We start from the raw sequence: 26874 nt of genomic DNA on the forward strand, positions 1-26874 counted from the left end.
TTAGAGGTCACTTCCACCTCAGTTTGATGGTTTGTAGCCTCGTTCGCAGAGCCTATCAAAAATCTGGGCGATCACTGTGCTGGATTTTCAAGCTAAAAGAGATATGAAGGTTCAATCAGCACCCCCAGTCGTCGAAGCATCTCATTGGGAGCAGGAAATTGGATAATGTCCCTCTGTATGGAGAGGCTTTCAGTGACATTTTTACAAAGTCCTCATTTTCTTCCATCCCTTCCTTGTGGCCTCACCCACATGCCCTATTCTTGCCAGCCTATGGCTGTACATACCGACACGGCATCTCTCCCCTGTTCCCCATATTGCATATGTGACTGTTAGCTGGCCAACTATGAGAGGCATCACAGCTGAACCTCATGCAACAACCACACCTGCATACGTTCCAGCAGCAGTCAAGGGATAGAGGGTCACTGCCACTTTCCCTTCCTTAACCCCACATTGGGATCAACTATGACATGAGGTAATAACATCACCTCAATCATTACAACCGAGAAATAATAATTTATTGAAACGTTATTGTAAACCTAAACTCTGCAGTTACAGAACGTTACTCAGAGGCTGGGGAAACCAAATCTGAGCAGGGCCCATCGCAGTCTGATCCGCTCCACGCCTGACTCAGTGAAGAGGATCGAAACACTGTCTGACCCATTCAATACCTGACCCAATGTATAGGGTCCCATCACAGTCTGACCCATTCCATGCTGATGTGGTACAGAGGGAGCTCCAATCTGGCTCTGACCCAATCTTGCCCTAATTCCTTGACTGACAAAACATGGAGAGATAGATCTTTGTGATAGTGTTACCTTTTTCTGTTTGTTCGATGATCTGCCTCAGGGCTTTCTTCAAGCTGTTGGCTCGTAACATAAGTTGCTCCTTTGACTTGAATATTTTGGGTACAGCGTTTGCGTCTGGAAGCTTTTCTTGGTGTCCTCCATTTTCTGTACATTGCTTCTCACTTTGATCAGCAGTGGCTGATGGGGAGATGCCAGCAGGAACTATGACTGCCTGTGCTTCATCACTGAGAGCCTTCACCAGGGAGTCCAGCTTCTGGGTTAACATTGCACACTGGGTGAGAGAAACAGTCAAATCACCTCATGGAGGTCTTATTGGGTAGCATTCCCACATCTGAACCAGAAGCTCCGGGTTCATATTCCCACTCCAGGACTTGATGGGAATGGAATGTGCATTCATGATATGGGCAAACTGACTGAGTATTAACCTGTAAATCCTTCTGATACGCCTATGGATGGTGATAAGAGTGGGAGAGTCTCCTGGTGAGCCAGAGCTGTGTGGTCGCTGCAGCACAACAGCCTCTCATGTTGTGCACAGAATTTTTCCACAGGCTGCAATCTGTGGCAAGTGGCCTCCTTGCTTCAAGGGAGAACATCACCTCCTTCGGGGGACATTCAAATTACATTTACAGCTTGGGGGAATGCCCATTTCTGGGATATGGCTCTTCCTGGGGCACAGCTACAACTCTTTCTAAGGTAGGGTTTGTTAATTGCATATTAATTGGGTGTTTAATTGTATTCAGATGATGGGCATTAATTGGGGATTTTATATTGAAGGTGCACAATGTGCAATGTGTGTCTCTGTGAATAAATACTTGTAAATGTATAAAGACTAGGCTCTGGCCTTCACTGCCTGGCTATTTGAGTTCTCACATGGTTCAGGGCACCCCTGAATAGAATTTATTTCTGTGACGTAAACACTCACCTTACTGGCCATTGCATCTGCTTCTTCCTGGTTTTCCTCTGCCTTCTTGTAGGCTTTTCCAACTTCAGCGATGAAGTCACTGACTGTCCCACAGAGAAACCTGCAGATTAGCAGAATATCAGCAAAAATAAGGGCAGGGGCTGAAGAAACAGGAGGGGGTATTGAAGAGAAGAAGAACAAAGGGAGGAAGGATGCAGAGAGGGGGTGAGATACACAGCATTGACCTCTCATGTGTGCCTGCTCTTTAACTATAAGAGGTGTTTTCAGGCCCAGTTAGGCCTGCCCTCTTGTGGTCCACCTGCTGCACCAGGACCTCCAGCTCCAGCAGAATGAGGGGCAGTGTTACCCTTACCTCTGCTCTGTCACTGTGAATAACAGGTGGACTAGCTTTCCATCGGTACCTGGCCTGATGTTCATGTACAGACTATTGATTGTCCCTTAAGTGGATTCAGCCAACTGGTGTTACAAACCAAGCTCTCTGGACAAGCTCTACATGGTTCAGTCATTGATTCAAACGAGGGGCAGAGGTTTTCATTGGAATGCTCAGCCCAGAGGCTGTAAACTGCTCTAATTTTCTCATGCTCATGTAATTGGAGTTCTTATATTTTAAAGAATGGTATTTTGTAAAGGCTGGTATAACTGATGGTGTTAGTGCCCGGAGACAAACTCTCAATCATTGCCTTGTTACCATTCTCTAAGTGGCCTGACTTCTTTAAAACTAACTCCATCTCATGGCTTTGCTTCGGAAGAGAATTCATATCCGAGCAGTGGATGCTGGTGATTTTACCCAGGTCAGTGCACCCTCTGTAGCCCAGGGTTCCTTGTATTCACAGGGCAGAGAGGGTCCATGATCTCTCCCCTCCTTCAAACTGCTGTCTCTGGAATAAGTTGATGTACTCACTCAGGCCAGTGCTGTGCCTCTACTTTTACATTTCCTTCCCCCTCCAACCAAAGGTACTGGCTCATACCTGGGATCTGAACCTACAGGGACCAGTGCCAACTCATGGTTTGTGACTCAGGATGGGCTGGTAGAGGATTCGAGGTATCACAGCTGATCCTGACTCTATGCTCCCCTGATCCAACATTTCAACTGGGAGTCCCTGGCTAGCAGGGGGAGTCCTCGGGTGATCTTCCTCCTGTACAGTCTCAAGGTCTCAGGGCATTGCCAAGCTCATGTTTCCAACCTGGTGTCACTCACAGTCCGGCCTGACCCATGTATAGGGCATGAGAGTGAAGAGCACAATATAGGAGATGAGACAACTGAATGATAGGCAGAAAATTACACCATCAGTGAGGAACTCAAACTCAGTTATTACTGCTGACACCAAAACTCCACAGAGCTAGAAGGACATGTCGGAGCGCCTCGTGCCTGAAGCCTGCTGGTGAACAGAACTGCACTAACCAGGTCCAACAAAATCAAACAAACAAATTAATATTGTACAGGGAAAAGAAACTTACTTGGCGGAAGAAATAACATCAGAGTGTTGATCGGAATCCAGTACTTTTGTTAAATGATAAACAACAGAATCGGCGTACTGAGATATTGGATCCTGGGGGAAAGAGAACGGCAATAGCACAGATTATTAAACCAATCCACTGCACCTCTTTATGCAGGCACCTTAGAGCACGGATTGTAGGAGCTTAGAACGGGCACCGCGGGGAGGGGGGCACTGACCGGGCGACGGGCACTGCGGGGAGGGGGGGGGGCGCTGACCGGGCGACGGGCACCGCGGGGAGGTGGGGGGGGGGGCGCTGACCGGGCGACGGGCACCGCGTGGAGGGGAGGGGCGCTGACCGGGCGACGGGCACCACGGGGAGGGGGGGGGCGCTGACCGGGCGACGGGCACCACGGGGAGGGGGGGGGGCGCTGACCGGGCGACGGGAACCGCGGGGAGGGGGGGGGGGGCGCTGACCGGGCGACGGGCACCGCACGGGGGGCGCTGACCGGGCGACGGGCACCGCACGGGGGGGCGCTGACCGGGCGACGGGCACCGCACGGGGGGCGCTGACCGGGCGACGGGCACCGCACGGGGGGCGCTGACCGGGCGACGGGCACCGCACGGGGGGCGCTGACCGGGCGACGGGCACCGCACGGGGGGCGCTGACCGGGCGACGGGCACCACGGGGAGGGGGGGGCGCTGACCGGGCGACGGGCACCACGGGGAGGGGGGGGGGGTGCTGACCGGGCGACGGGCACTGCACGGGGGGCGCTGACCGGGCGACGGGCACCGCACGGGGGGGTGGGGGGGGCACTAACTGTACATGAGGGATTATAAGAACAATTCTTGCCCTTCTCCTTGTTGATCACACTGATGACAATACAACCATTACTGTATTTAGATTCCAACCACTTTTGTTGTAAATTCCTTCAAACAAATTGTGCCTATGATTTGACTTTGTGAAGATTTTATTTTGTGAAATTCATCTGTCAAATGCTCAAATGTAAAACTTGTGGCTTTTTCCATCTGACCAAAGCTTCCTCACAAATGGACAAATGGTTAACTTCTCAGATATATATTGGAGCCCATGAACGTCAGTATTTACCATGGAACTCTCATACCTGCACCTGGGAGTTGTAAACCTCATCTTCTGTCACGATGGGAGGTGGTTTTGTTGCTGCTTCATACGTCATGATGCTCCACCTGTGGGGAAGAGAATTCACCAGCCAGTCATCACTGTCATACACTGATTAGTCTCTGTGAGCTGAGGGGGTGAGGCTGATACTGTATGTCCCCAAACTATTCACAAAGAGAGAAGCCCCGCTCCCCAAGTAGGACAAAAACTCACAGCCATTCCTCCAAACAATCACTTCCAGAGGCATAACAGAACATAACACTGTGTATTGAGAAAGGAGAAGACTCAATGAAAAGCAATCCTAAAAGTCAGACTCCCACAATAAAATGGGGATCTGACGGTGAAATTCTCTATAAAATGGGGTTCAGGTGATGAAATTACACATGAACATACAAATTAGGAGCAGGAGGAGGCCACTCAGCCCCTCGAGCCTGCTCTGCCATTCAATAAGATCTAATTCTAACCTTCCGCCTACTCCTGATAACCTTTCACCCCCTTGTTAATCATGAATCTATTTAGCCCTGCCTTAAAAATATTCAAAGACTCTGCTTCCACCGCCTTTTGAGGAAGAGAGTTCCAAAGACTCACGTCTCAGAAAAAATTTCTCCTCATCTCTGTCTTAAACAAGTGACCCCTTATTTTTAAACAGTGACCCGCTAGTTCTAGAATCTCCCATAAGAGGAAACATCCTCTATACATCCACTGTAGCAAGACCCCTCAGGATCTTAAAGATTTCAATTAAGTCGCCTCTTACTCTTCTAAAATCTAGTGAATACAAGCCTAACCTGTTCAACCTTTCCTCATAAGACAATCCACCCATTCCTGCTATTAGGCTAGTAAACCTTCTCTGAATTGCTTCTAACACATTTATATCCTTCCTTCAATAAGGAGACCAGCACGACACTGTACACAGTCCTCCAGATGTAGTCTCATCAGTGCCCTGTACAACTGAAGCATAACGTTTGCATAATTTTTGTAATTCAATTCTCACAATAAATGATAACATTCTATTAGCTTTCCTAATTACCTGCTGTACCTGCACACTAACCTTTTGTGATTCATGCACTAGAACACCCAGGTCCCTCTGAATCTCAGAGCTCTGCTATCTCCCACCATTTAGATAATAAGCTTCTTATTTATTCTTCCTGCCAAAATGAACAATTTCACATTTTCCCGCATTATACTGCATGGCCTGAATTTCACCCTTGGGGTGCACCCAACATTGGCATGGCTAGAAGCAGATGTAAAATCCATTCCCAGCCAAGGTCGCGCTGTGAACGCCATCTTACACTGGGTGGCCAATTAAAGCCCGCCCAGCGTGAAACATGACCGCTGCACGCATTCTCCGTGCACAGGGGCGGGAATGTGTCAAGCGCCGAGTCCAATGGGGACCCTGCGGAGTGTTCAAAACTGAATAGGCAGCTCCCTAAAGGCTGCCAGGAGTTGTGGGGAAGGATAAAGCTGCTCAAGACGTATCCTGGTGAACAGTCATGGCCTCAGCATCTGGTGGTCATGGAAGGCGGGAGGGCAACTTGGGTGGGCATCCTGCCCCCTGTTTCTCAGGTGAGTCCTGGGTGGAGGAGGTCAGTACCAGGCGGCACATTTTATTGCTCAGGGACAATAAGAGAAGATTGTCCCACCTGACCAAGAAGGCCCGGACAGAGGTCACTGCCCAAGTCAGTGGGCACGATGTGGTGTGCCGCATGTGGCTTCAGTGCCGCATAAGGTTCAATGATCTGCTACGGTCAGCAAGGGTAAGTGCAGAAATGGCAGGACCTGTGTGGAGAACTTCAGTGCGGTGCCCATTTCTCAGAACGTTCAGGGCTCTAAGAGTGTGTATACCAACTGGTACTGAAGCCTTGCCAAGGCTGGGATGTCAGCACGAGTGGCTTCAGTGCATTGCAGGGTGGGATGTACCAGAGTGACATGGCCGCCTAATGCCCAGGTGGGAGGGAAGGGGTGGCGGGATGGGGGGGATGGAACTGGAAAGGGCCTTCAGGGAGACGGAGCAATAATGAGGCTATTTTTCCCTGTCAGGGGAAGAGCAATCATAACACTGCTGAGCGCCGCGGAACGGGTGGAGGAGTTCCAAATCTGTGCATCCTCACAAAGTATGAAAGCAATGCACTGGAGCTGGAATGTCACCGGCCAGCTTGCTCCTCCAGTCGCGGTGAGGTGGGGGTCTCGGGTGAAGGTAAGAGTGCAGGTGACAGGTGTGTGTGGGGTGGGTACTGGAAACATATCGGGCTCCTCTCATCAGAAACTGAACTGTCGTAGCCAGAGAGCCCAGTGAAACTCCAGTACAGATGGCTCCATGCAGCAGGTCTACACTGTCTCCTCAGCCCGTCTAGCATGCAGAGCGACCATGATGATTCAACTTACTGATCTTTTGCTTCCTTCCCACAGATGCACCATCCGCAGGAGCCACCGGTGACCCCGAGGACCCCCCCCAATTCAGCTCTGAGGAAGACATCGCACCTGCACCAGCGTCACACCATCTCTCTGAACCAGGTACCAGTGCAGATACTCACACGTCAGTGGGTATTAGTTATTCGGCTCCGCGGGTAATGCACAGCAGTGAGGGCATATCACACTCACTTGAGGAGCTGGCAAAGGCAGAGAGATCCCAGGGAGCCGACAGCGGGAGCACAGCTGGAGATCAGGACCATGCTGCATCTGAGGCAGTTGACAAGACTCTGGAGTTGTCCATCAGGCGACAGATGCTGGATGTCCAGTGGGATGCGTGAGGAGATCGGGTGGAGATCCATGAGGGTCTGCGTGCCATGGTCTCCGTCATGGAGGAGTCCATGCGGAGCCTGATTTCTGTGTTGACCCTTAACACCGAGCACACAGCCTCCTCCATTGAGAGAGTGGCAACTCTCATGGACAGGCAGCTTCAGGAGCAGACTCAGGGGTTCCTGGGGTTGTACTCAGGCCTGCGAGTCCTCACAGAGGCAGTGACCCCAGGAGGTTACTGCCAGTGAGAGATGGATGAGGCACCTAGTCTCCCTGCTGGGTGCCCGTCTATCAATGGTGAGTATGGAGGTGCAAACGTACCTCATGCTGGTGGACGAGCTGCCTGGCGTCTCTATGGGCTTCTCTCAGGGCACTGTGGACAAGAGCACCAGCTCCTCTGCCCCTCTGCCAGTGGCCACTGCATCTGATGATGTTGCAGTGACTGAGGAGTGCCCAGCTGTGGGGCTGGACGCACCCTCCCAGGCGGAGACTGCTCAGGCTCCGGCGGCTAGAGGACCACTGTCAAGGTCACCAGGGTCCCCAGGACACCAGAGTCAGCCGGCTGCCCCCAACACCACTGTCAGCGAGGGTGGGGGTGGGGGGGGTTGGCACCAAGATGCAGCACCCACAGACTAAACAGGTGACGTTATTTGTGTTTTTGTTTTTACTCATGTGTTAAGGGTGGACACTTTATTTTTTGTTTATTCATGTGAAGTAACAGAAACATTTATTTGAATTAAATGGCTGAGTTGTTTGGATGGTTTGAATCGATGCCAGATGCAGCACAGGCTTGTAAAAGTATGGCGCTGTGTGGTGCTGGCGTACTGGGTTGGGTTCTCATTTATTGATTGTTAGCAAAGGAGACAGTGCCATTGTCTTGACGAGGCATCGATGCCTTGGATGCCTAGCAGGAATTTCACTGGATCAAAGCATCCCTGGTGTCCCTGACTCCATGAGGGTTCCTGTCCTCTGCCTCGAGGTCCTCATCCTGCACCCCCACAGGCTCTTCCTCCGAGCCATCACTGGAGTCATCCTCCATGGCCTGTGGAGCTGCCTCGCTTTCCTCAGCCTCCAGTGGGTTCCCCCTTGCCAGTGCCAGGTTGTTCAGGGCGCAGCATGCAATGATTATGAGGGAGTCACATTCTGGAAGATACTGCAAATCTCCCGCTGATCGATCCAGGCATCTGAGACGCATCTTCAGCAGCCCGATGGTTCTCTCCACCACCGCCCTTGTGGAGGCATGGCTCCTGTTGTATCTCTCCTCAGCCTCAGTTCTTGGGTGATGTGCCCTCCCGCCTTGGCCTCCCTGCTGACCCTGCACCAGCTGAGCCCGTGCCTCTCCTCTTAAAGGTTGGTTCCTGGGACACTGCCCAAACCCACCTGGCCTCCTCTCCCTCCTGCCCCTCTCTTCCTCTTCAGAGGAGGTTCCACTGGTGGATACACTATCCCCATTAGATAGGATACAGAGGAGCTGTGCCTTGAAAATGAAGGAGCTCTGAGCTGCTACACTCAGGGGAACCTTCCAGGGAAGATGAGGACCTGAGATGCTGGAAGGCCGGCTTGACAATCGTACAAGATGCCAAGAAACTGGAAAGAAACTCTGGGACAACTCTGTACTCACACAGCAACGGACTGGCAATGACAGAGGAGGTGATGCTGCCCCTTTTATCCAGCCCGTGGATGAGGAAATGATTAAAACACAAAACCCACCCACCCATTTTGTGGTATTTTACGTTCTGGCCCACTTGCCAGGTCTTTGCCCACTCACTTAACTTATCTATATCCCTTTGTAGCCTCCCTATGTCCTCTTCACAACTTACTTTCCTACTTATCTTTTCGTCATTTTCCATAAAATGGAGATCTGATGGATAAAATACTCCATAAAATGTGGTTCTGATGGTGAAACTCTATAAAATGGGGATTGAGAGTGAGATTCTCTCCATGAAGTGTCTGCATTACTGGTTGCAGGAAGAGACATTGGCAACATTCGCTGCTATTGCAGAAGCAGTTAATTCAGGGCAGATGGAAGATTTACTGGACTGCGTGAACCAGCAGGGGGAGCCCTCCACACAACATTGATCAAATTGCTATAAAAACAAAAAGCTAAAAGCTACTGTGGATGCTGGAAATCCAAAACAAAAACAGAATTACCTGGAAAAACTCAGCAGGTCTGGCAGCATCGGTGGAGAAGAAAACAGTTGACGTTTAGAGTCCTCATGACCCTTCGGCAGATCTGCTGAAGGGTCATGAGGACTCGAAACGTCAACTGTTTTCTTCTCCACTGATGCTGCCAGACCTGCTGAGTTTTTCCAGGTAATTCTGTTTTTGTATTGATCAAATTGCAATGTGAGAGGCACAGAATAGTCAGAGTGCTGAACACAAACACCCAATCAGCTCCTTCAGTTGATTCCTGCTCTCACCTGGTGTGTTTTATTGAGACGCCCAGGCGATGGGGAGAAGCCCATAGTGCAGGATATCACCCAGGTGAAGGGATGAGAGCAACACCAAGAAGGAATGGTCACATATCCATTCATGATCGATTTGCAGTTTGCAGATTGTCAGAGAAAGGGCAGTCCGAGGGGGAGGGAGGATGCCTGGGAATGGGAATTGGTGTAGGGTGCTCCTGATTCCAGCAGTGAGAATGTAGGGAGAGGGAGAGTGAGGGGGGTGTGGACTTTAGATAAAGGAGGAGAGTTCAGAGGAGTAGATGATATGAGTACAGGTGTTTAAAATGGTGGGGGTTTTAATAGATTAAAAAAGGGGATACTGTCAGCAAAGGTCACAGATTTAACATAAATGGCAAAAGAGCCAGGGGTGAGATGAGGAGAACATTTTTAAGTAGCACATTGTTGTGACCTGCAGTGCGCTATCAGAAAGGGTGGTGGAAGCAGATTCAATAATAACTTTAAAAAGGGAATTGGATAAATACTTGAAAAGAAGCATGTTCAGGACAATGGGGGGGAAAGCAGGGGGAATGAGACTAATTGGCTAGCTCTTTCACAGAGCTGGCACAGGCACGATGGGCCAAATGGCCTCCTTCTGTGCTGTATGATACCAGAAATAAAGGATTGAAGCTGCCTGGTGGGCAGGTGAGAAATGGGAGAGAGATGAGCATGAAAACATGCCAATGATGGGGACACCCTTACCTGTCCAGCATCTTGGTGGTGGCACGTTCCAGCTTGGCCACAACCTGAGGAAGCTGCGCATCGTCATCACATAATCCACCCCAGCCGAGTACCCTCGCCAGGTCATTGCCTGTCCCCAGGGGCAGCACGCCCAGCTTACACTGGCAAAGAGAGTAAATTACTTCAGCAATCTCAACTAACTCATAATCAGACCAAACGGCCACAATTACACACTCAGTCCTGTCCCTGTCTCTCTGCTCCGTCCCGTCCCCTCCCCCTCCGTCTGAGCTCCGTCCCGTCCCCTCCCCCTCCGTCTGAGCTCCGTCCCGTCCCCTCCCCCTCCGTCTGAGCTCCGTCCCGTCCCCTCCCCCTCCGTCTGAGCTCCGTCCCGTCCCCTCCCCCTCCGTCTGAGCTCCGTCCCGTCCCCTCCCCCTCCGTCTGAGCTCCGTCCCATCCCCTCTCCCTCCGTCTGAGCTCCGTCCCGTCCCCATCCCCTCCGTCTGAGCTCCGTCCCGTCCCCATCCCCTCCGTCTGAGCTCCGTCCCGTCCCTTCCTGTCTGAGCTCAGTATCACCCCAGCAACGCCCAAATCCCGAGAATTAATAAAATAAGCCTCCCAAGGCTGAGCAAACAGCCAACACAATAACTGCCGTTGTAATCCTTCACTAACCTGTTTGTGTAAACCCAGTTTATCAATTTCCGATAAGACCCAACCCACACTCCCATCACCTCCACATGCCAGGATCCGGAATGTAGCAAACTTCTGGAACAGACGGAGGCTGTTATGGAACAAACAGAGCTCAGCTTCACTCCAAATAGGAAGCAAAGTTTGTGTGATGCAATAGCAAAAGTCAAATTGCCCAAATGTTTAAAACAATCCCGGCCCCCCGGAACTTCTTTAGAACTTCCCTCACTCCATGATCTAAACCTGCTGGAATGAGGTGGGAAATGTTGTTTGCATTGAAGTGGTGAAGTTACAAGTGGGAACAGTTTCAAGCAAATTCCGTGTGGTTCCACAAAGGTGTAAAGAGAACAAGGCTCACCAATCCTGTCAGCAAATTCACTCAGGAATCTTGGCCAAACTGCTCCTTTCAACTGATGACCGATTCCACACACCAGTTCACTTTCAGAAAGCCTTGGGTCCAAGTTGAGGACTTTAGCCTACAATCCAGGTAGACATTCCAATGCAGTACAGAGGGAGTGCTGCACCCTCTGAGGGCTGTTGTGAACAGGTGTTGCACTGTCAAGAGAGCAATATTGAGGGAGAGGGTCTGTATTGAGGAAGCACTGCACTGTAGAAGGGCGGTACTGAGGAAGCACTGCACTGTAGAAGGGCAGTACTGAGGGATTGCTGCATTGTCAGAGGGGCAGTATTGAGGAAGCGCTGCACTGTTAGAGGGGCAATGCTGAGGGGGCACTACACTGTTGAAGGGCCAGTACTGAGAGAGTGATGCACCTTTGGTGGGGAATACTGGGGGAGTGCTGAAACATCAGTGCCAGAGGGTCAGTACTGAGAGAGTGCAGCACTGTCGGAGGGTCAGTACTGAGGGAGTGCTGCACTGTCGGAGGGTTAGTACTGAGGGAGTGCTGCAATGTCAGGGGATCAGTACTGAGGGAGTGCTGCATTGTCAGAGGGTCAGTACTGAGGGAGTGCTGCACTGTCAGAGGTGTCATCCTTGTGCTGAGTTGTTAAACCCTGTGACTGTCGTAGTAATTTGGTTGTTTGGTTGAGTGTTAAAAGATCCCATGGCATCATTAATAAAGGCCAGGAAGTTCTGGTATCCTAACATTCCTCCCTCAACTAACATCACCAAAGCAAAACAAGTTAACTTTCCATTCACATCACAGTTACTGTTATAAGTTTTAAATAGCTGATGCATTTTGATATGAAACTGTACTTCACAAAGTAAATTATTCTGTGAAGCCATCGAGAACTGTTTAGCAATGAAAAACCACGAGGCTTTTCTTTGTTGACAGCCGAAGAACAAATGGAAGCTCGACTTACCCGAGGTGGGGCCCACCGATCATCAGGTCGAAGACCTGTGCTGGATTCAGGAGCTGTTTGAACTTCCTGAGGAACTTCACCCCCTGGTTATCACCGCTCTTGGAGTTCACCAGGACTAAGAGGGGACTGGTGCAGGATGAAGCACAAGTAGCCTTCCAGAACCCTGAACAGAGACAAGGACAGAACACACAGCTGAGCAATATTACTCAGGCTGAAAGCTAAAAAAAAATGACAAGACAAACACTCAAATAAACATATTTCACCTCTCTTCTATTTTTACTTAGTTCTGTTGAAGGGTCATTCGGACTCAAAACGTTAACTGTGTTCCTCTCCGCAGATGCTGCCAGACCTGCTGAGTTTTTCCAGGTATTTTTGTTTTTGACTCAAATAAACAGATAGCCTGAATGGGAATTTTCCAGAAACAGAGGTCAGAATTCCAGCCAAATTGGCCAGAATTTGACTGACCAGTGGGGGTTCTTGGGACGATCATCTTCCCCACCTATTATGTTAAGGGGCTGGATCTGTGACAGTTCCCCTGTAACAGCTCAGCAAAGCTCTCATATTCTGGGGTTGTTCTACTGAGGCCTAGCAACAGGCCCCAAGCCTATGGAAGGGAGAAGTCATCAATCCCAGGGGAACTGACTACCTAGTTGAGGCTCAGTCACATCAAGCAGTGTTGGTTTGGGCTGCTTTACCTTCCAAAGACAGAAGCTCACTCATGGGCTCTTCCATCCCATGCATGTGACCACACCCCCCCCCCACCCCCGCCACAATTTTGAAGAGGTTCAAAATCTTTGGCTGAGAGCTCCTGGTATGCTACCCTGCTTCACTTCCATCAGAAATGTGGTCCCTCTAGTTTTGTGACAATTCCTTACCCAACCTCATTCAGCCGTGAGGTGACACCCATGAATGATCTTATTCCCCTGCTCATAAGGCTAATAACAAGTGTAATGCCAAGATCCATACATTTACTCATGGTCTCCCTGGTTATAATCTCCAACAGGTCTTCTCCTACTGAGATGAAGCTAGAGCTGAAATTTCCTGGCTTATCTCCCACACTCCTTGTACAACAGTGTAACAGTCACCATTTGCCAATCCTTTGGTATGATTCATGTTTCGACTGAGATTCCACCTTTACAAGGAGTTCCTGATGAATTTCCTGGGTCAATTGCTGAAGATAGAGAGACCCCTAACAATGATCTTTTGAACTTAGCAGCAACCCAACTGCTGTATGGGACTGGCCAGTTTCTTAAATCAGACAGCTCACTGCTTCCGAAATGAAACCATGGCCTGAATTTCACAGTCTCCCACCTGCGGATTTTTAGGTGAGGGTGGGGGTGGGGGTGGTGTGAAATTCAAGGAACAGGAATCCCTCTGAGTTCCCACCCGTCATGACCTCAAAGCAGTTTTATGCTGGGGTGGGCAAGCCCTAATAGAAACATGGAAACATAGAAAATGGGAGCAGGAGTAGGTCATTCGGCCCTTCGAGCCTGCTCCACCATTCATTATGATCATGGCTGATTCTCTGTCTCAATGCCATATTCCCATTCTCTCCCCATTCCCCTTAACACCTTTAGAGTCCAGAAATCTATTTCGTTCAAAAATATATTTAGTGACTTGGCCTCCACAGCCTTCTGTGGTAGAGAATTCCACAGGTTGACCATCTTCAGTCCTAAATGGCCTACCATGTATTCTGAGACAGTGTTCTAGACCTCCCCCCATCCCCAGCCAGGGGAAACATTATCCCTGCATCTGTTCTGTGCAGCCCTGCCAGACTTTCATATGTTTCAATGAGATCCCCTCTCATTTTTCTAAACTCCAGTGAATACAGGTCTAGTCAGCCCAATTTCTCCTCATATGACAATCCTGCCATCCCAGGAATCAGTCTGGTAAACCTTCGCTGCACTCCCTCTATGGCAAGTATATCCTTTCTTAGGTAAGGAGACCAAAACTGCACACAATACTCCAGGTGTGGTCTCACCAAGGCCCTGTACAGCTGCAGTGAGACAAGCCTTGCTCCTGTACTCAAGTCCTCTCGCAATGAAGGTCAACATACCATTTGCCTTCTTAACTGCTTGCTGCACCTGCAGGCTTGTTTTCAGTGATTGGTGTACAAGGACCCCCAGATCCTTTTGTACATCAACATTTCCCAATCTATCACCATTTAAATAATACTCTGTCATTCTGTTTTTCCTGCTGAAGTGGATAACTTCACAATTATCCACGTTCTACTGCATCTACCATGTATTTGCCCACTCACTCAATCTGTCTAAATCGCCTTGAAGCCTCTTAACATCCTCCTCACCGTTCACATTCCCACCCCAAGTTTCATGTCATCAGCAAACTTGAAAACATTACATTTGGTTCCCTCATCCAAATCATTGACATATATTGTGAATAGCTGGGGCTCAAGCCCTGTGGTACCCCACTAGTCACTACCTGCCACTCTGAAAAAGATCTGTTAATTCCTGCTCTCTGTTTCCTGTCTGCTAATCAATTCTCAATCCATGCCAATATATTACCCCCAATCCCATGTGCTTTAATTTTACACATTAAACTCCTAAGTGGCACTTTGTCAAAAGTTTTCTTAAAATCCAAATGCACCACATCCATTGGTTCTCCCTTATCTGTTCTGCCAGTTATTACCTCAAAAAACTCCAATAGGTTTGTCGAACATGATTTCCCTTTCATAAATCCATGTTGGTTTTGTCTAATCCCTATTGATATTTTCTAAGTCTCCTGTTATCACACCCTTTATAACAGACTCTAGCATTTTCCCTACTACTGATGTTCGGTTAATCGGTCTGTAGTTCCCTGTTTTCTCTCTCCCTCCTTTTTTTTATAACTAGTGGGGTTACATTGTCAACTTCCAATCAGCCGGGACTGTTTCAGAATCTACAAAATTTTGAAAGATGACAACCAACACATCTACTATTTCCATGGACATCTCCTTTACTACCCTGTGATGTAGATCATCAGGCCCTGGGGGTTAATGGCTTTCAGTCCCATTAATTTCTCCAACACTTTTGTTTTAGTAATACTAATTTCCTTCAATTCCTCCTTACTAAACCCTTGGTTTCCTAGCATTCCTGGGAAGTTATTTGTGTCTTACTTTGTGAAGACAGAACTACAGTAATTGTTTAATTGCTCTGCCATCTTCTTGTTCTCTATTATAAATCTTCTTGTTTCAGACTGTAAGGGACCTACATTTGTCTTCACTAATCTTTTTCCTTATTTATAGAAGCTTTTACAATCTGCTTTTATGTTCCTTGCAAGTTTACTCTCATACTCTATTTTTCCCCCTTAATCAAACCCTTGGTCCTCCTTTGCTGAATTCAAAACTGCCCCTAATCCTCAGGCTTGCTACTTTTTCTAGCAACTTTATATGACTCCTCTTTAGGATCTAATGCCGTCATTAATTGCTTTTGTTAGCCATGGTTGGGCGGCTTTTCCTGTTGTGTTTTTGTACCAGAAAGGAATGTATAATTGTTGCAATGTATATATTCATTCCTTAAATATTGGCCATTGTCTATCCACCGTCATGCCTTTTAATGAAGTTTCCCAATCTATCTTAGCCAACTTATGCTTCATACCCCCTCAGTTTCCTTTGTTTAGATTTAGGACCCTAGTTTCAGATCGGCCTACTTCACATTCCATCTGAATAAAGAATTCTATCATGTTATGGTTACTGTTCCCTAAAGGAATCCGCATAACAAGATTATTAATTAAACCCTTCTCATTGCACAATACCAAATCTAGAAAAGTCTGTTCCTTAGTCAGTTCTTTGACATACTGGTCTGAAAAACCATCTCTCATACACACTCCAGGAATTCATCCGCCACAGTATTATTGCTAATTTGGTTTGCCCAGTCTATATGCAGATTAACGTCACCCATGATTACTGTAGCACCCTTGTACATGCATCTCTAACTTACTGTTTAATGCCATCCATTACTACTGTTTGGAGGCCTAGACAACTTCCACTAATGTTTTCCATCCCTTGTTGCTTCTTAGCTCCACCCAGGCTGATTCTACATCTAGATTTTGAGCCAATACCCTTTGTCACTATTGTACTGATTTCATCCTTAACTAACAACACCACCCCACCTCCTTTTCCTTTTTGCCTGTCCTTTCTAAATATCGAGTACCCTTGGATATCCAGTTCCCAGCCTTGGTCTATGTCTCCGTAATCGCAAACTGATCGTACTCATTTACATCTATTTGTGCTGTTAATTCATCTATCTTATTGCAAATGCTCTGTGCATTCAGATACAGTGTCTTTAGACTTATCTTTTGAACATTTTTACACATTTATTTTGTACTATGGCCCTATTTGCTGCTAGCCCTTGTTTCCTCTGCCTTCCACTTTTGCTTTTCACTTTTCTGTCTTTCATTCCTTTCTTTGTTTCCCTCTCGTGTCTCCCCGCTCAGGTTCCCACCTCTCTGACAGTTTAGTTTAAACCCTCCCCCACAGTATTAGCGAATACCCCTGCGATGATGTTGGTCCCAGTCCTGCTGGGGTGCAGCCCGTCCAGCTTGTACAGATCCCATCTTCCCTAGAATCAGTCCCAATGCCTGAAAAATCTAAATCCCTCCCTCCCTCTCTCACCATCTCGCCAGCCACGCATTCATCCGGTCTATTCTCCTATTCCTGATCTCACTAGCACGTGGCACTGGGAGTAATCCTGAGATTGCTACCTTTGAGGTCCAGCTTTTTAATTTATTTCCTAGCTCCCTATATTCTGCTTTCAGAACCTCATCCCTCTGCCTTCAGAATGTTCTGCAGCCGCTCAGTGACATCCTTGACCCTGGCACCAGGAAGGCAACACGCCACCCTGGAGTCACGTGTGCGGCTGCAGAAACATCTATCTGTTCCCCTTACGATAGAATCCTCTTTCACTCTTGCCCTCTCACTCTTTTTTTCTACCCCCCTGTGCAGCTGAGCCACTTGTAGTGCCACGGACTTGGCACTTGCTGCACTCCCCTGAAAAACCATCTCCCCCAGCAGTATCCAAAATGGCCTCGGACGGGACTTGCCCCAGTTGAGGCCCTTAAGTGGCCAATAAGGGCCATTTCCCACTCCACCATTCAAAACATTCAGACCCATGTACCCAATGTAGCCAATAAAATCAGGGGCTCCTCAGCCTTTCATCAACTTCACAGCAGCTGCAGGATTGACAACTCTCTGTCTCCCCCATTCTGTTCAAAGTAAAAGCCCTTCAACAATGTGGTATCATTGATATCTAGAACTCTCTCCCCTCAAAATGGCTGTACATGATGGAGGTTTCCGATAAAAATTATTGAGTAAAATAACACAGTATTTGAAGAAAGATGATTAAATTGATCTGAGAGGTACAGATCAGCCATGATGTGACTGAATGGCGGAGGAGGGAATGAAAGACCTCCTCCTGTTCGTAATGCTCCTGTGTTCCAGTCAGAATTAATCTCAAGATATTGCACCATTTATATCTTCAGTGCATTGTATTCTGTTTCCATAGCAACCATTTGACCTGATAGTTTACTGCTGCGTGACAGAGTCAGAAGGAATTTTTGAAACCAGTTTGAGAGTGTTCATGGTGCAGAACCAGGACAGGATTTTGAGGTCGTTGGGCGGGCGCAGTGGGTGGGCCCAGAATGGACCGCAAAACGGCCCGCTGCCCACGATCGGCCCCCGACCGTGATTTCACACTGGCTGGCCAATTAACGCGCACTGAAAGGCTCAGCGCTGCCGGGTTGGGGGCGAAAGTGGAGGCCGAGCGCTGAAATCTGTGTGGGCGCGAGGGGGCGTGCAATGAAAGCTCCCTGAAGGCAGAGAGCTGCCTCACGGAGCTGAAATATTTTAAACCTTGAAATAAAGATTTAGAAATGCAAGAAAAAATGTCCACACATCAGACTCCCTCACATGAACATTTGGTTATAAAAATTCTATCAAAATATATTTTTTAAAATTAATATTGGAAACCTCATCCCGCCTGTGGATGAGATTTCCTCAAAAATCCAAAGGCCGCCTGGCTTATTCACCCGTTGTCAACTGTAACGTTGGATGGGCAGTGAAAAATCACACTTAATTAATACATTAATGGCCTTAATAAGCCTCTTAATTGCAAGAGTCGGCAGCGCGCCCACCGACCAAAATATCGTGAGTGCACGATGACATTGGGACACTCGCCCGACGTTATCGCATGCTATCCCATGCCTGGGCGTGTCAGGCACATGCCCGCACGCCAAGTGAAAAATCCTGCCCCTGGTGTTTCTCAGTGGTCCAGAATGAGAAATAAAGGTTTGAAAAGCAATATCTAATCAGAGGTGTCACTGTGTAATGATGTAAAATGACACTTACTCAGCACAAGGCTCGATAATAAAAGGAAATATCTCATCACAGAAAGAGAATCCTCACCAGAACCTCATGAATAAAGGAAGTCTCAGCTTCACATCCCCTTTCAAAGAGAGAATCTCACCATTAAGTTCCTTTTAAAGTGTTAACACTGCGACCATGAGTCACCCTCTCTCCAATCACCCATGTCTCTGTTTATACTGCATGTGTGTGCCTACAATGTTTGTGTAAGTGCAGATATGTCTTTGTATCTGTCTGCACACTTAAGTGCACATCTGTAAACATTTGTGTATACACATTTGCTTGCGTCTTTCTGCATGCGTCTGTATGTGTGTGCAAGTGTCCTTCTCTCTGCTTGTCTGTTTATGCGTGTCTGTGTGAATGTATTTGTGTGTTACAGTGGAATTGTCCCAGATTTGCATTATGTGGCAGCAGGTGGGAAAAAGAGTGTTTGACCCATCGGCCGCAATAGCAGCTTTTCATGCCGTATCATCCCAATCCCGCCTCATTAATCATGCATTCCAGGGAAACGCACCGTTTTGATGGTGGGCGGGCTCCCATTTGCCCGGCACGCCATCACCTCGCCTCTTCATCACGCGGGCTCCATATTTAAAGTGCAGCCACGCACACACCTCTCAGTGCTTGCTGCAGAGGATTGCTGCACAGAGAAGATATGGCCCCGAAAGGCAAGAAAACTGCAGCCCCCTGGTTTAGTGATGCATCCCTCGAGTGCCTTTTGGATTCCGTGGAGGCCCGCCATGATGCCCTCTACCCCCACCCTGGCCGCAGGAGGGACAGCGACATCACCAATCCGGCTTGGGAGGGGGTGGCAGCAGTGGTCAGTGCCAATGCCCTGCAAATGTGGTTAGCCACCCAGTGCCGCAAGAGGATCTCCTCCATTCCATCAGGATAAGTCACTCTTCTCATCGCTCTCAACTCACACACTCAAACCCATCACACATCCACAGGGGTCTCAGCACTGCAGCTCAAGGGACATCACCATTCACTCTCTCACACTCACCTTCATTATCCTCACCCCGTCCATGGGGCCACTCACCATCCACCCAGGCCAAGCACACATCATCTGGTCTGGCAGGCGTCCTGCTTACACTCTCTCCATCTATATTCATGCAGGACAAGGTGGCGCACAACAACAGGGAGACTTCGCAGACCGGTGGAGGAATGCCCGAAATCAAGGTCCTCACCTTGAAGACTTTGAAAATAGAGCCATCCGGCTAGCCAGTGAGGATCTGAACCGGTCCTGTGCTGATGGTGAGGTTGGCGGTGCTTTAGCAAGTGAGGGTCCAGCAGTGTAACATCTGCCAGACAACCATGCTGAGAGTGATGTGTCCTGTTTCACAGGCCACTGCCGTGCACTAATTATCTCTCCTTGCTTTCGCAGGCACATCTGTCAAACAGCCGACAGGGTCCATGACCCAGGGCATCCAAACAAGTCCTGAAGACATCTTGGAAGAGGAATCTGATGACACCCTCATTGAAGTCCCATCACAGCGCTCACCCACACCCTCCACCAATACAAAGACACACACCTTGGTAGGACCTAGCTTTAGAATAGCCTCAGGATCACAAGCTGGTGAGCACATTGCACTGTCTGATCCACAGCGGGCGGAAGCAGGGACTTCCCAGGTTTCTGGCACTCGGAGGACTGCTGGAGGCCACAAATTTGATAAGTCCGAGTCAGATGACGAGCCTCTGGACTTGGTCATGTCACAGTTGCTGGAGCTGCAAAGGCAAGCTCGGGAACATCAGGAAGGGATGTCCGCTGCACTCCTCAGATTGCAAGGCACGATGGAGGAGTCCGTCCACCTTTAGTCTGAGGTGATAGCGTCAGCATTGCCAACATACCGAGGTCAATACTGGAAAGATGGCAGCTGGCATGGAGGCCTTGGTTCAGGACTTTGTTCCTGCACTGCTGCATGGGCTCAGCTCCATCGCTGACGCCATAGTTGGCCTCCAACAGTGTCAATGCGAGAGGGGTGCGGGGCAGCTCGATCTCACTCCAGCTTCCCTTCTCCTCAAGGATTTAGCCGGGGGCTCTCAGACACCCATTATCCATCCAGATAACTCCAGGAGTGTCCGGCCCGTCCAAATCTCCTCTTCCTGTGACCGCCTCAGCAGCTGCAGCTCTGCAGGCCGAGGAAGGTGCCACTGCCACACAGCTGGACCTTGAAAGCTGGCTGAGGCCTTCCAGAGGATGCCCGACAAGGTCATCACAGCCAGGGCATCACAGTCAGCAGGCTGCCTTCACCTCCACTATGGATGTCCAGGGAGCACCGAGACGTAGCGGCAGGGTTAAGAAGGTTAGAAGGTGTAGTTGCACAGCCTGGGCGCAGGTGTTTAATCACTGCTACATAATGTTCACTATTGTCAATAAACTCCCAAGAATGTCTCTTTGCCAATGGCTCTTTGTTCTGATGAGCAGTGTTTGTGTCACTCAGATGTGAAACCTTTCTGCACAAGATAAAAGCTGGAGTCTTAATCCAGGGTCTCTTCCCGTTGCTTTGCACAGCATTCAGACCAAAGTGACGGTCTGGTCTCACACTCCCTGGACACAATACTGATGCCTGCACCTCAATGGTGCTTGTCATTGCCACCAGAATGTCGTGGGCAGGCGTCACAGAGTTCTCTCATTCTCTCTGTGCACTCTCAGGGCCTTTAAGGTGGGCTGGTCTCACCCATCTCGTCAGCTCCTGTGACCAGTGATGCTGTGCCTCTGAAGGGGACAGGTGCTGAAGGCAGACAAAGGATCTGATGCACTTAAAGTTTTACACTACGTCTCTTTGGTACGACCCTGATCACAGAGCGCAAGCAAGCTGCCCTCGGCCAGACAGGAGTCAGACATTCTCAGAGACTATGTGAAGATCTATGGAGTGTCCTCACTGCGGTCATCATCATCCTCCTGCGATCAGCGACTATTACGGCCTTCATCACGTCCCCATGACAGGAGCCTTATCACAGAGAGTACATGCGCTGCCATAAGCCAGACTGGAGTCAAACATTCACAGATGCAGTGCAGATATATGGTGTCTCCTCACTGCATGTCGTCATCATCCTCTTCAAATCTAGCAACTATGAGAGCCTCCTGAGTGCGCCTACCACATCTGGACAGTGTGAGGGCTTCATCCCCATCACCCTTATCTTCGAGGACCTCCTCACCCACATCCTCGGCGACGTCCTCCTCATCAAAGGAGACCTCCAGCTCCTCCCTCTACTCCTCAGCCAGCTCCTCTTCCCGTTGCAGCACCAGGTTGTAAAGGGCACAGCAGGTGACGACGATGCATGACACCCTCTGCGGATTGTATTGCAGGGTTCCACCAGACCGCTCCCGGCACCAGAACCTCATCTTCAGCATCCTGATGGTTTGCGAGTTGCAGCATGAGCCTCATTATAGCGTCGCTCTGCTGCAGTCTGAGGCTGCCACACGGGTGTCATCAGCCACGGCCTCTGCGGGTAGCCCTTGTCCCCGAGGAGCCAACCCTGCAGTGCAGCCTCTGTGGACCCTGGAAGACTCCAGAGATCTGAGGCCCACTGAGAATGTTAGAGTGTGGACACTCCCTAGGAACTGCGCTCAGACCTGCAGGATGCATTTGTGGTGGTCGCACACCAGCTGCACATTCAGTGATGGAAGCCCTTGCAGTTGATGTAGTTGACTGCATGTTGCCATGGAGATCTGAGCGCCATGTGAGCGCAGTCGATGGCACCCTGCACCTGTGGGAAATCTGAGAAATTTACAAAGATGGCGTCCATAACCTCATGGATGCATTTGTGGGTAGTGGCTTATGAGATCCCACAGAGGTCATCTGTGGAGCCCTGAAAGGGCCCAGTGGCATAAAAATTGAGCACCGCTGTCACTTTCACAGCCACTGGCAGTGGATGCCCTCCATATCCCCGTGGTGTCAAATCCTGCACCAGGTGGCAGGTGTAGCTGACCAGCTCACTGGACATGCACCATCTTTAGCGACACTGGTTCTCAGTCATCTGCAGGAATTAATGGCAACGTTTATAGACCCTGGGTATCACTAGGCATCAATCAGTGAGCAGGAGCCACAGCTGCCCCATCCTTGTGAGGGTGCTGCTCCTCCCTCTGTGAAGCCAGCACCTCCATCACTTTCTTCTCCTTCATCGCTGCTCTCTGTAAGCCACGGGACATACAGCTAGGTCACCAAGCTCCATGCTCCTGATGTATTCCTCCAGAGGATGAAAGAGATAGAAAGACACGTGGGTTAGCTTGGGTGTACTAAGAAGCTCTCTTGGTTAAGCCTGAATGTATCCTGGAGAGTGCTGGCCACCACTTGGATGGCCAGTGTTTAGTGCACTACATGGCTGCCCGAAACCCCACCCACATCCACCCCACACCACCTGACCGATTGGGCTGCATGCTGTGTTCTCAGCTCAGGCACAGGCATTCTCCTAACCCACACTGCAAGGCTGCCCTGTTAGCTTGAACCATGGGGGAAGCTGGTCCAAACTGGGATAGTGATATTACAAGGGGCTGTGAGCACCTCCAGCAGTGACTGCTCCATGGCCAGCTTTCGCAAGGAGATTGTACAACTTGCCCAGTTGTCCAGCTGTTCTGCAGTCCACTGAAATGCTCATTGGTTTGCAGTCTGTGCCCGAGGTGTGAAAAGCTCTGGAGCACTTGATGGTACTTTCATGCCTCTGTCACTCGAATGGGCAGGCAAGCGAGAGGCCCGACTCCACACATCAACATGGCTGCATCTGAACCGTCTCATCTGCAGATGAATGGTCACTTTATACAAGGCTTCCTAATGCGTGGCCACTTCCCTCCCCCCATCACGCACATGCTTGTGCACTACCTTCAACCACAGGGCAGCCCTTGCTCCTCTCCCCCCCACAACTTGCCTGAACTGGAGTGCAGCCCTTACCACACCCTAACCTACCTCAACTGCAGCGCAGCCTTTGCCCCACTCCACCCATCACCCCAGCCGCAGTGCAGCCCTTGTCCTGGCACCATGCTATCAGCCAGACGGGGAAAAGCAACTTGCCTGTGCCCTCGTCTGAATTCATGTTGCCGCAACCTTGAAGTGCAACAGGCAACCCTCCTGAACACTGCGCAACAGTGCTGTGCATCCAGCGACCTGGGCTTTTAATGATATGCAGGTGTATTGTAATGAATTTCTCGACATATGACGGCAGGAATTGCGGCCCACCATTGACAGGCAGAGCAGATAATTACAAACTGGTTTCACAATGTCATGAAAATGATTTTTTAGCCTTCCCGCCACATTGTCCACTCACACCTGCCATCAACGGGCACGGAAACTTCTGGGGGGTGTGTGTGTGTGTGTGTGTGTCTCTCTTTTTCTGTCTGTATCTATATGTTTGTGTGTGTCTGTGTCTGAGTGTATTCTACACAAAGTTCCTTTGTTGGCACTGCACCAAATTCTGTTCTCTTACAGAGCAGGCTGACGTACTGAGTTACTGCAGGAGGACTGCAGTCTCAGTTACTCACCATCTGAGTCAATGCTGTTCAGAGCCGTCGGAGGAATGACGGACAACTTGCACTGTCCCAATGGGCACTTTCTGTTTAACTGCTCCTTGCATCCATTGTGAACCTGAAAAACAGGGGCACACATTCTTAACCAATGCTTTCCAATACTGACCTTCAATATATTCCAGCCTGGGTTACACACAAGGCACCAACAAATTGCCACTCTGTACCATGTCTGGTGCAATCACGGTTCGTTCCAGGAATGTGAGTCAACAGCACATCAAGAAATCCACCCCCAATGTGCTTGATTCAGAAGGAACTCACTGATAGATTGAAATGATTCAAAGTTTGGTCATGAGAGTGCCAAGCTTAAAGAAATACTTTCTTCCTGTGACATTCAGCTAAATTGTTCAGAGCTGAAGGGAAACTGGATAGGTACAGGATGTAGAAAGGAATAGAAGGGTATGTTGATAGGATGTGAAGTAAGGTAGGAGGAGGCTCATGTGAAACATAAATGCCAGTACAGCTCAGGCTGAATAGCCTATTTCAATGCCATAAAATTCTGTATAGTTCTATGTAAATATAAGATGACAGTGGTAGCTTAGATGTTGGAGTATAAGTCAACATATTTGAAGCCTCGAGAAATCCCACCAAAAATGCCAGTCAACTTATACACCAAGTAGAAAAGTGACCCACTTGTGTGGGTTTGGGTGGTCGCAATTTTGAAATGTCATCAGTATCTGCTTCAAAGAGCGGGCTTGTCTTAAACGCTTGTGCATCTTTGCAACACAGCCCACATCGCCTGTCTTGATCCTTTGTGGCCAGTTATGAGGTACCAGTAAGTAAAACATCCATTTGTGGGGTGGAATTTGGAGGTTGATAACTAATGCGAGTGCAGAATGTTGTGGCTGAAAAGGACGGGGGAGGGATCAACTTATATGCTGAGTATATGCAAAAATATGATTCTTGGAGCTGTAAAAATGGGATTGTCTTATACGCCAGCTTGACTTATACACTGATTTACAGCAAACCAATTCAAACACTAGGAATGGATTTATTACTGGATAGTAACACTAACCTACTCAAAGTAAATCCATTTCTTTAATGTTTGTTTGGTTGTTACAAATTTTTCCATTCTTCTGCTTAACCTATGCTTATTGAGGGAGCTTCACTCTGTACATGTCCTGAGAGTGTTTGATGAGGACAGTATAGAGGGAGCTTTACTCTGTATCTAACCCCGTGCAAGTACCTGTCCTGGGAGTGTTTGATGGGGACAGCGTAGAGGGAGCATTATTCTGTATCTATCCCATGATGCTAAATTTGACTCTGCTGGTTTCTATTATGTAATATACAAACAGGCCACACTCCTTCCAGACTAGAAAGGTGTTGCTTTAGAATGAAGAGATAAATTCTTCATTGCAATCCAATCTGCTGCCCTATGTGAGTTCCTTGTTATTTGATTACTCAGCAGAGTATATGTGCACTCATACAGAGTGTATGAGTGTCATCAGTAAGAGGATTCCAGGAGATAGGTTCCAGTGCTAATCTACTGATTGTGTAATACAGAGGTCGAACCAATCCAATGTTACTTAAATGCTCACTTGAGTGAACGCCAGGCCCAAAGGAGTTTTCTTTTTGGCAACTGCTGCCAGGTATAATCAGATTGATGTCTCTGCCCCAATCTGAGCTTCATTAAGGTGTGGGGGGAGGGGAGAAACAGTGGCTGATGCCATCTCTGAGCAGAGTGGCCAGGCCCAAATGCCAGGCACAAAATTCTGGGCACCACACATCAGGAAGGATATAATGGTCTCGGAGGGTGTGCAATATAGATTTGCCAGAATTGTATGAGGGTTTAAAGGGTTAAATTATAAGGACAGATTTTATCAGCTTGGCTTGTATTTCCCCAAGCATAGAAGATTGAGGGGTGCCCTGATCGCGATGTTTAATAGATTAAAAGGATTTGATACAGTGAATTGATCTCCTCTGGCGGGGGAATCCAGGACCAGGAGACATATTGTTCAAATTAGAGCGAAACCATTCAGGAGTGAATTAAGGAAGCATTTTCTCACATCTGAAACTCTCTCCCCCAAAAAGGTTGTGGATGTTGGGATAATTTTAACTTTCTGTGGCTGAATAAGTTTGGCTGGAGAAGGGTATTGAGGAATATGGAACAAAGTTGGATAAATGAGGCTTGAGGTAAAGATTAGCCATGATCTCACTGAATTGACTAAGAAGACTGATTGCTGCAGAGTGGCTGAGGTGATTCTGTGCAGACAAATTATTTGGAAAGCTGCACTGCTTTAACACCAGAACTTTACATCAACATCTCAGCCATTCCCTGCTCCAACTCCTACTGGAAGTGAATGCACATGGATATCATCCAAGGACAGACAGGACTGATTGAGCTGTGATTCACCTGACCACCCACTCTTAGATATACTGAAGCCCCTCTGTCTAATCTTACAAATGAAGCGTAGGGGGGTCCATTAATCCATACTCCAGGAGAGGAGTGGGAATGGTAATAAGAGGCAGCAGGCCTTTCTACATATGGCAAGGGATGGGCTAAGTTACACCAGGATAGCAGGTCAGATCATGTCTGCTGTTCTAGGATTGACAACCCTTGCAGATTGCCCAGAAGACTGGAAGTTGAAGGATAGGTAGAGAGGGAAACTAGGGAATTAGTGTTGGGGGAGTAGGGGGAAACAGGGAAACTTAGGAATAGGGAGCAAGTGATTGGAGATTGAATGAGGGCGGGGAGGGGAGAGGAGTAGGGATCAGGGGATTGGAGCTTGAGTTGTGAGGGGTAGAGGGAGATTAAGGTCTGGGGAAAGGGAGATTGGAAAGTGGGGACTGGAGAATCAGGAGTTGTGGGAGACTGGGGATTGGGGGAGAGGGAGATT

At 48.9% G+C, this 26874-nt stretch overlaps 1 protein-coding gene and 1 long non-coding RNA gene across 2 annotated transcripts in view; one reads left to right on the forward strand and one right to left on the reverse strand.

The window, feature by feature from the left end:
• LOC144683674 (diacylglycerol kinase eta-like) overlaps window positions 1–26874 on the reverse strand; it is a 207596-nt gene that overhangs the window by 46267 nt on the left and 134455 nt on the right. Inside the window, exons 8-15 of the mRNA XM_078546935.1 lie at window positions 23996–24098; window positions 12168–12330; window positions 10833–10941; window positions 10185–10324; window positions 4289–4370; window positions 3187–3278; window positions 1729–1828; window positions 816–1077 (exon numbers count right to left, since the gene is read on the reverse strand). Of these exons, the coding sequence (XP_078403061.1) occupies window positions 816–1077; window positions 1729–1828; window positions 3187–3278; window positions 4289–4370; window positions 10185–10324; window positions 10833–10941; window positions 12168–12330; window positions 23996–24098 (1051 nt within the window). The remainder of the gene's footprint in view (window positions 1–815; window positions 1078–1728; window positions 1829–3186; window positions 3279–4288; window positions 4371–10184; window positions 10325–10832; window positions 10942–12167; window positions 12331–23995; window positions 24099–26874) is intronic.
• LOC144683676 (uncharacterized) lies at window positions 10890–12440 on the forward strand. The gene is made up of 2 exons (XR_013577313.1): window positions 10890–11103; window positions 12140–12440. It is a non-coding gene; the product is annotated as an uncharacterized LOC144683676 (long non-coding RNA).

Source organism: Cetorhinus maximus, chromosome 8 (genome assembly GCF_964194155.1).
Source record: "Cetorhinus maximus chromosome 8, sCetMax3.hap1.1, whole genome shotgun sequence".
Lineage (NCBI taxonomy): Eukaryota > Metazoa > Chordata > Chondrichthyes > Lamniformes > Cetorhinidae > Cetorhinus > Cetorhinus maximus.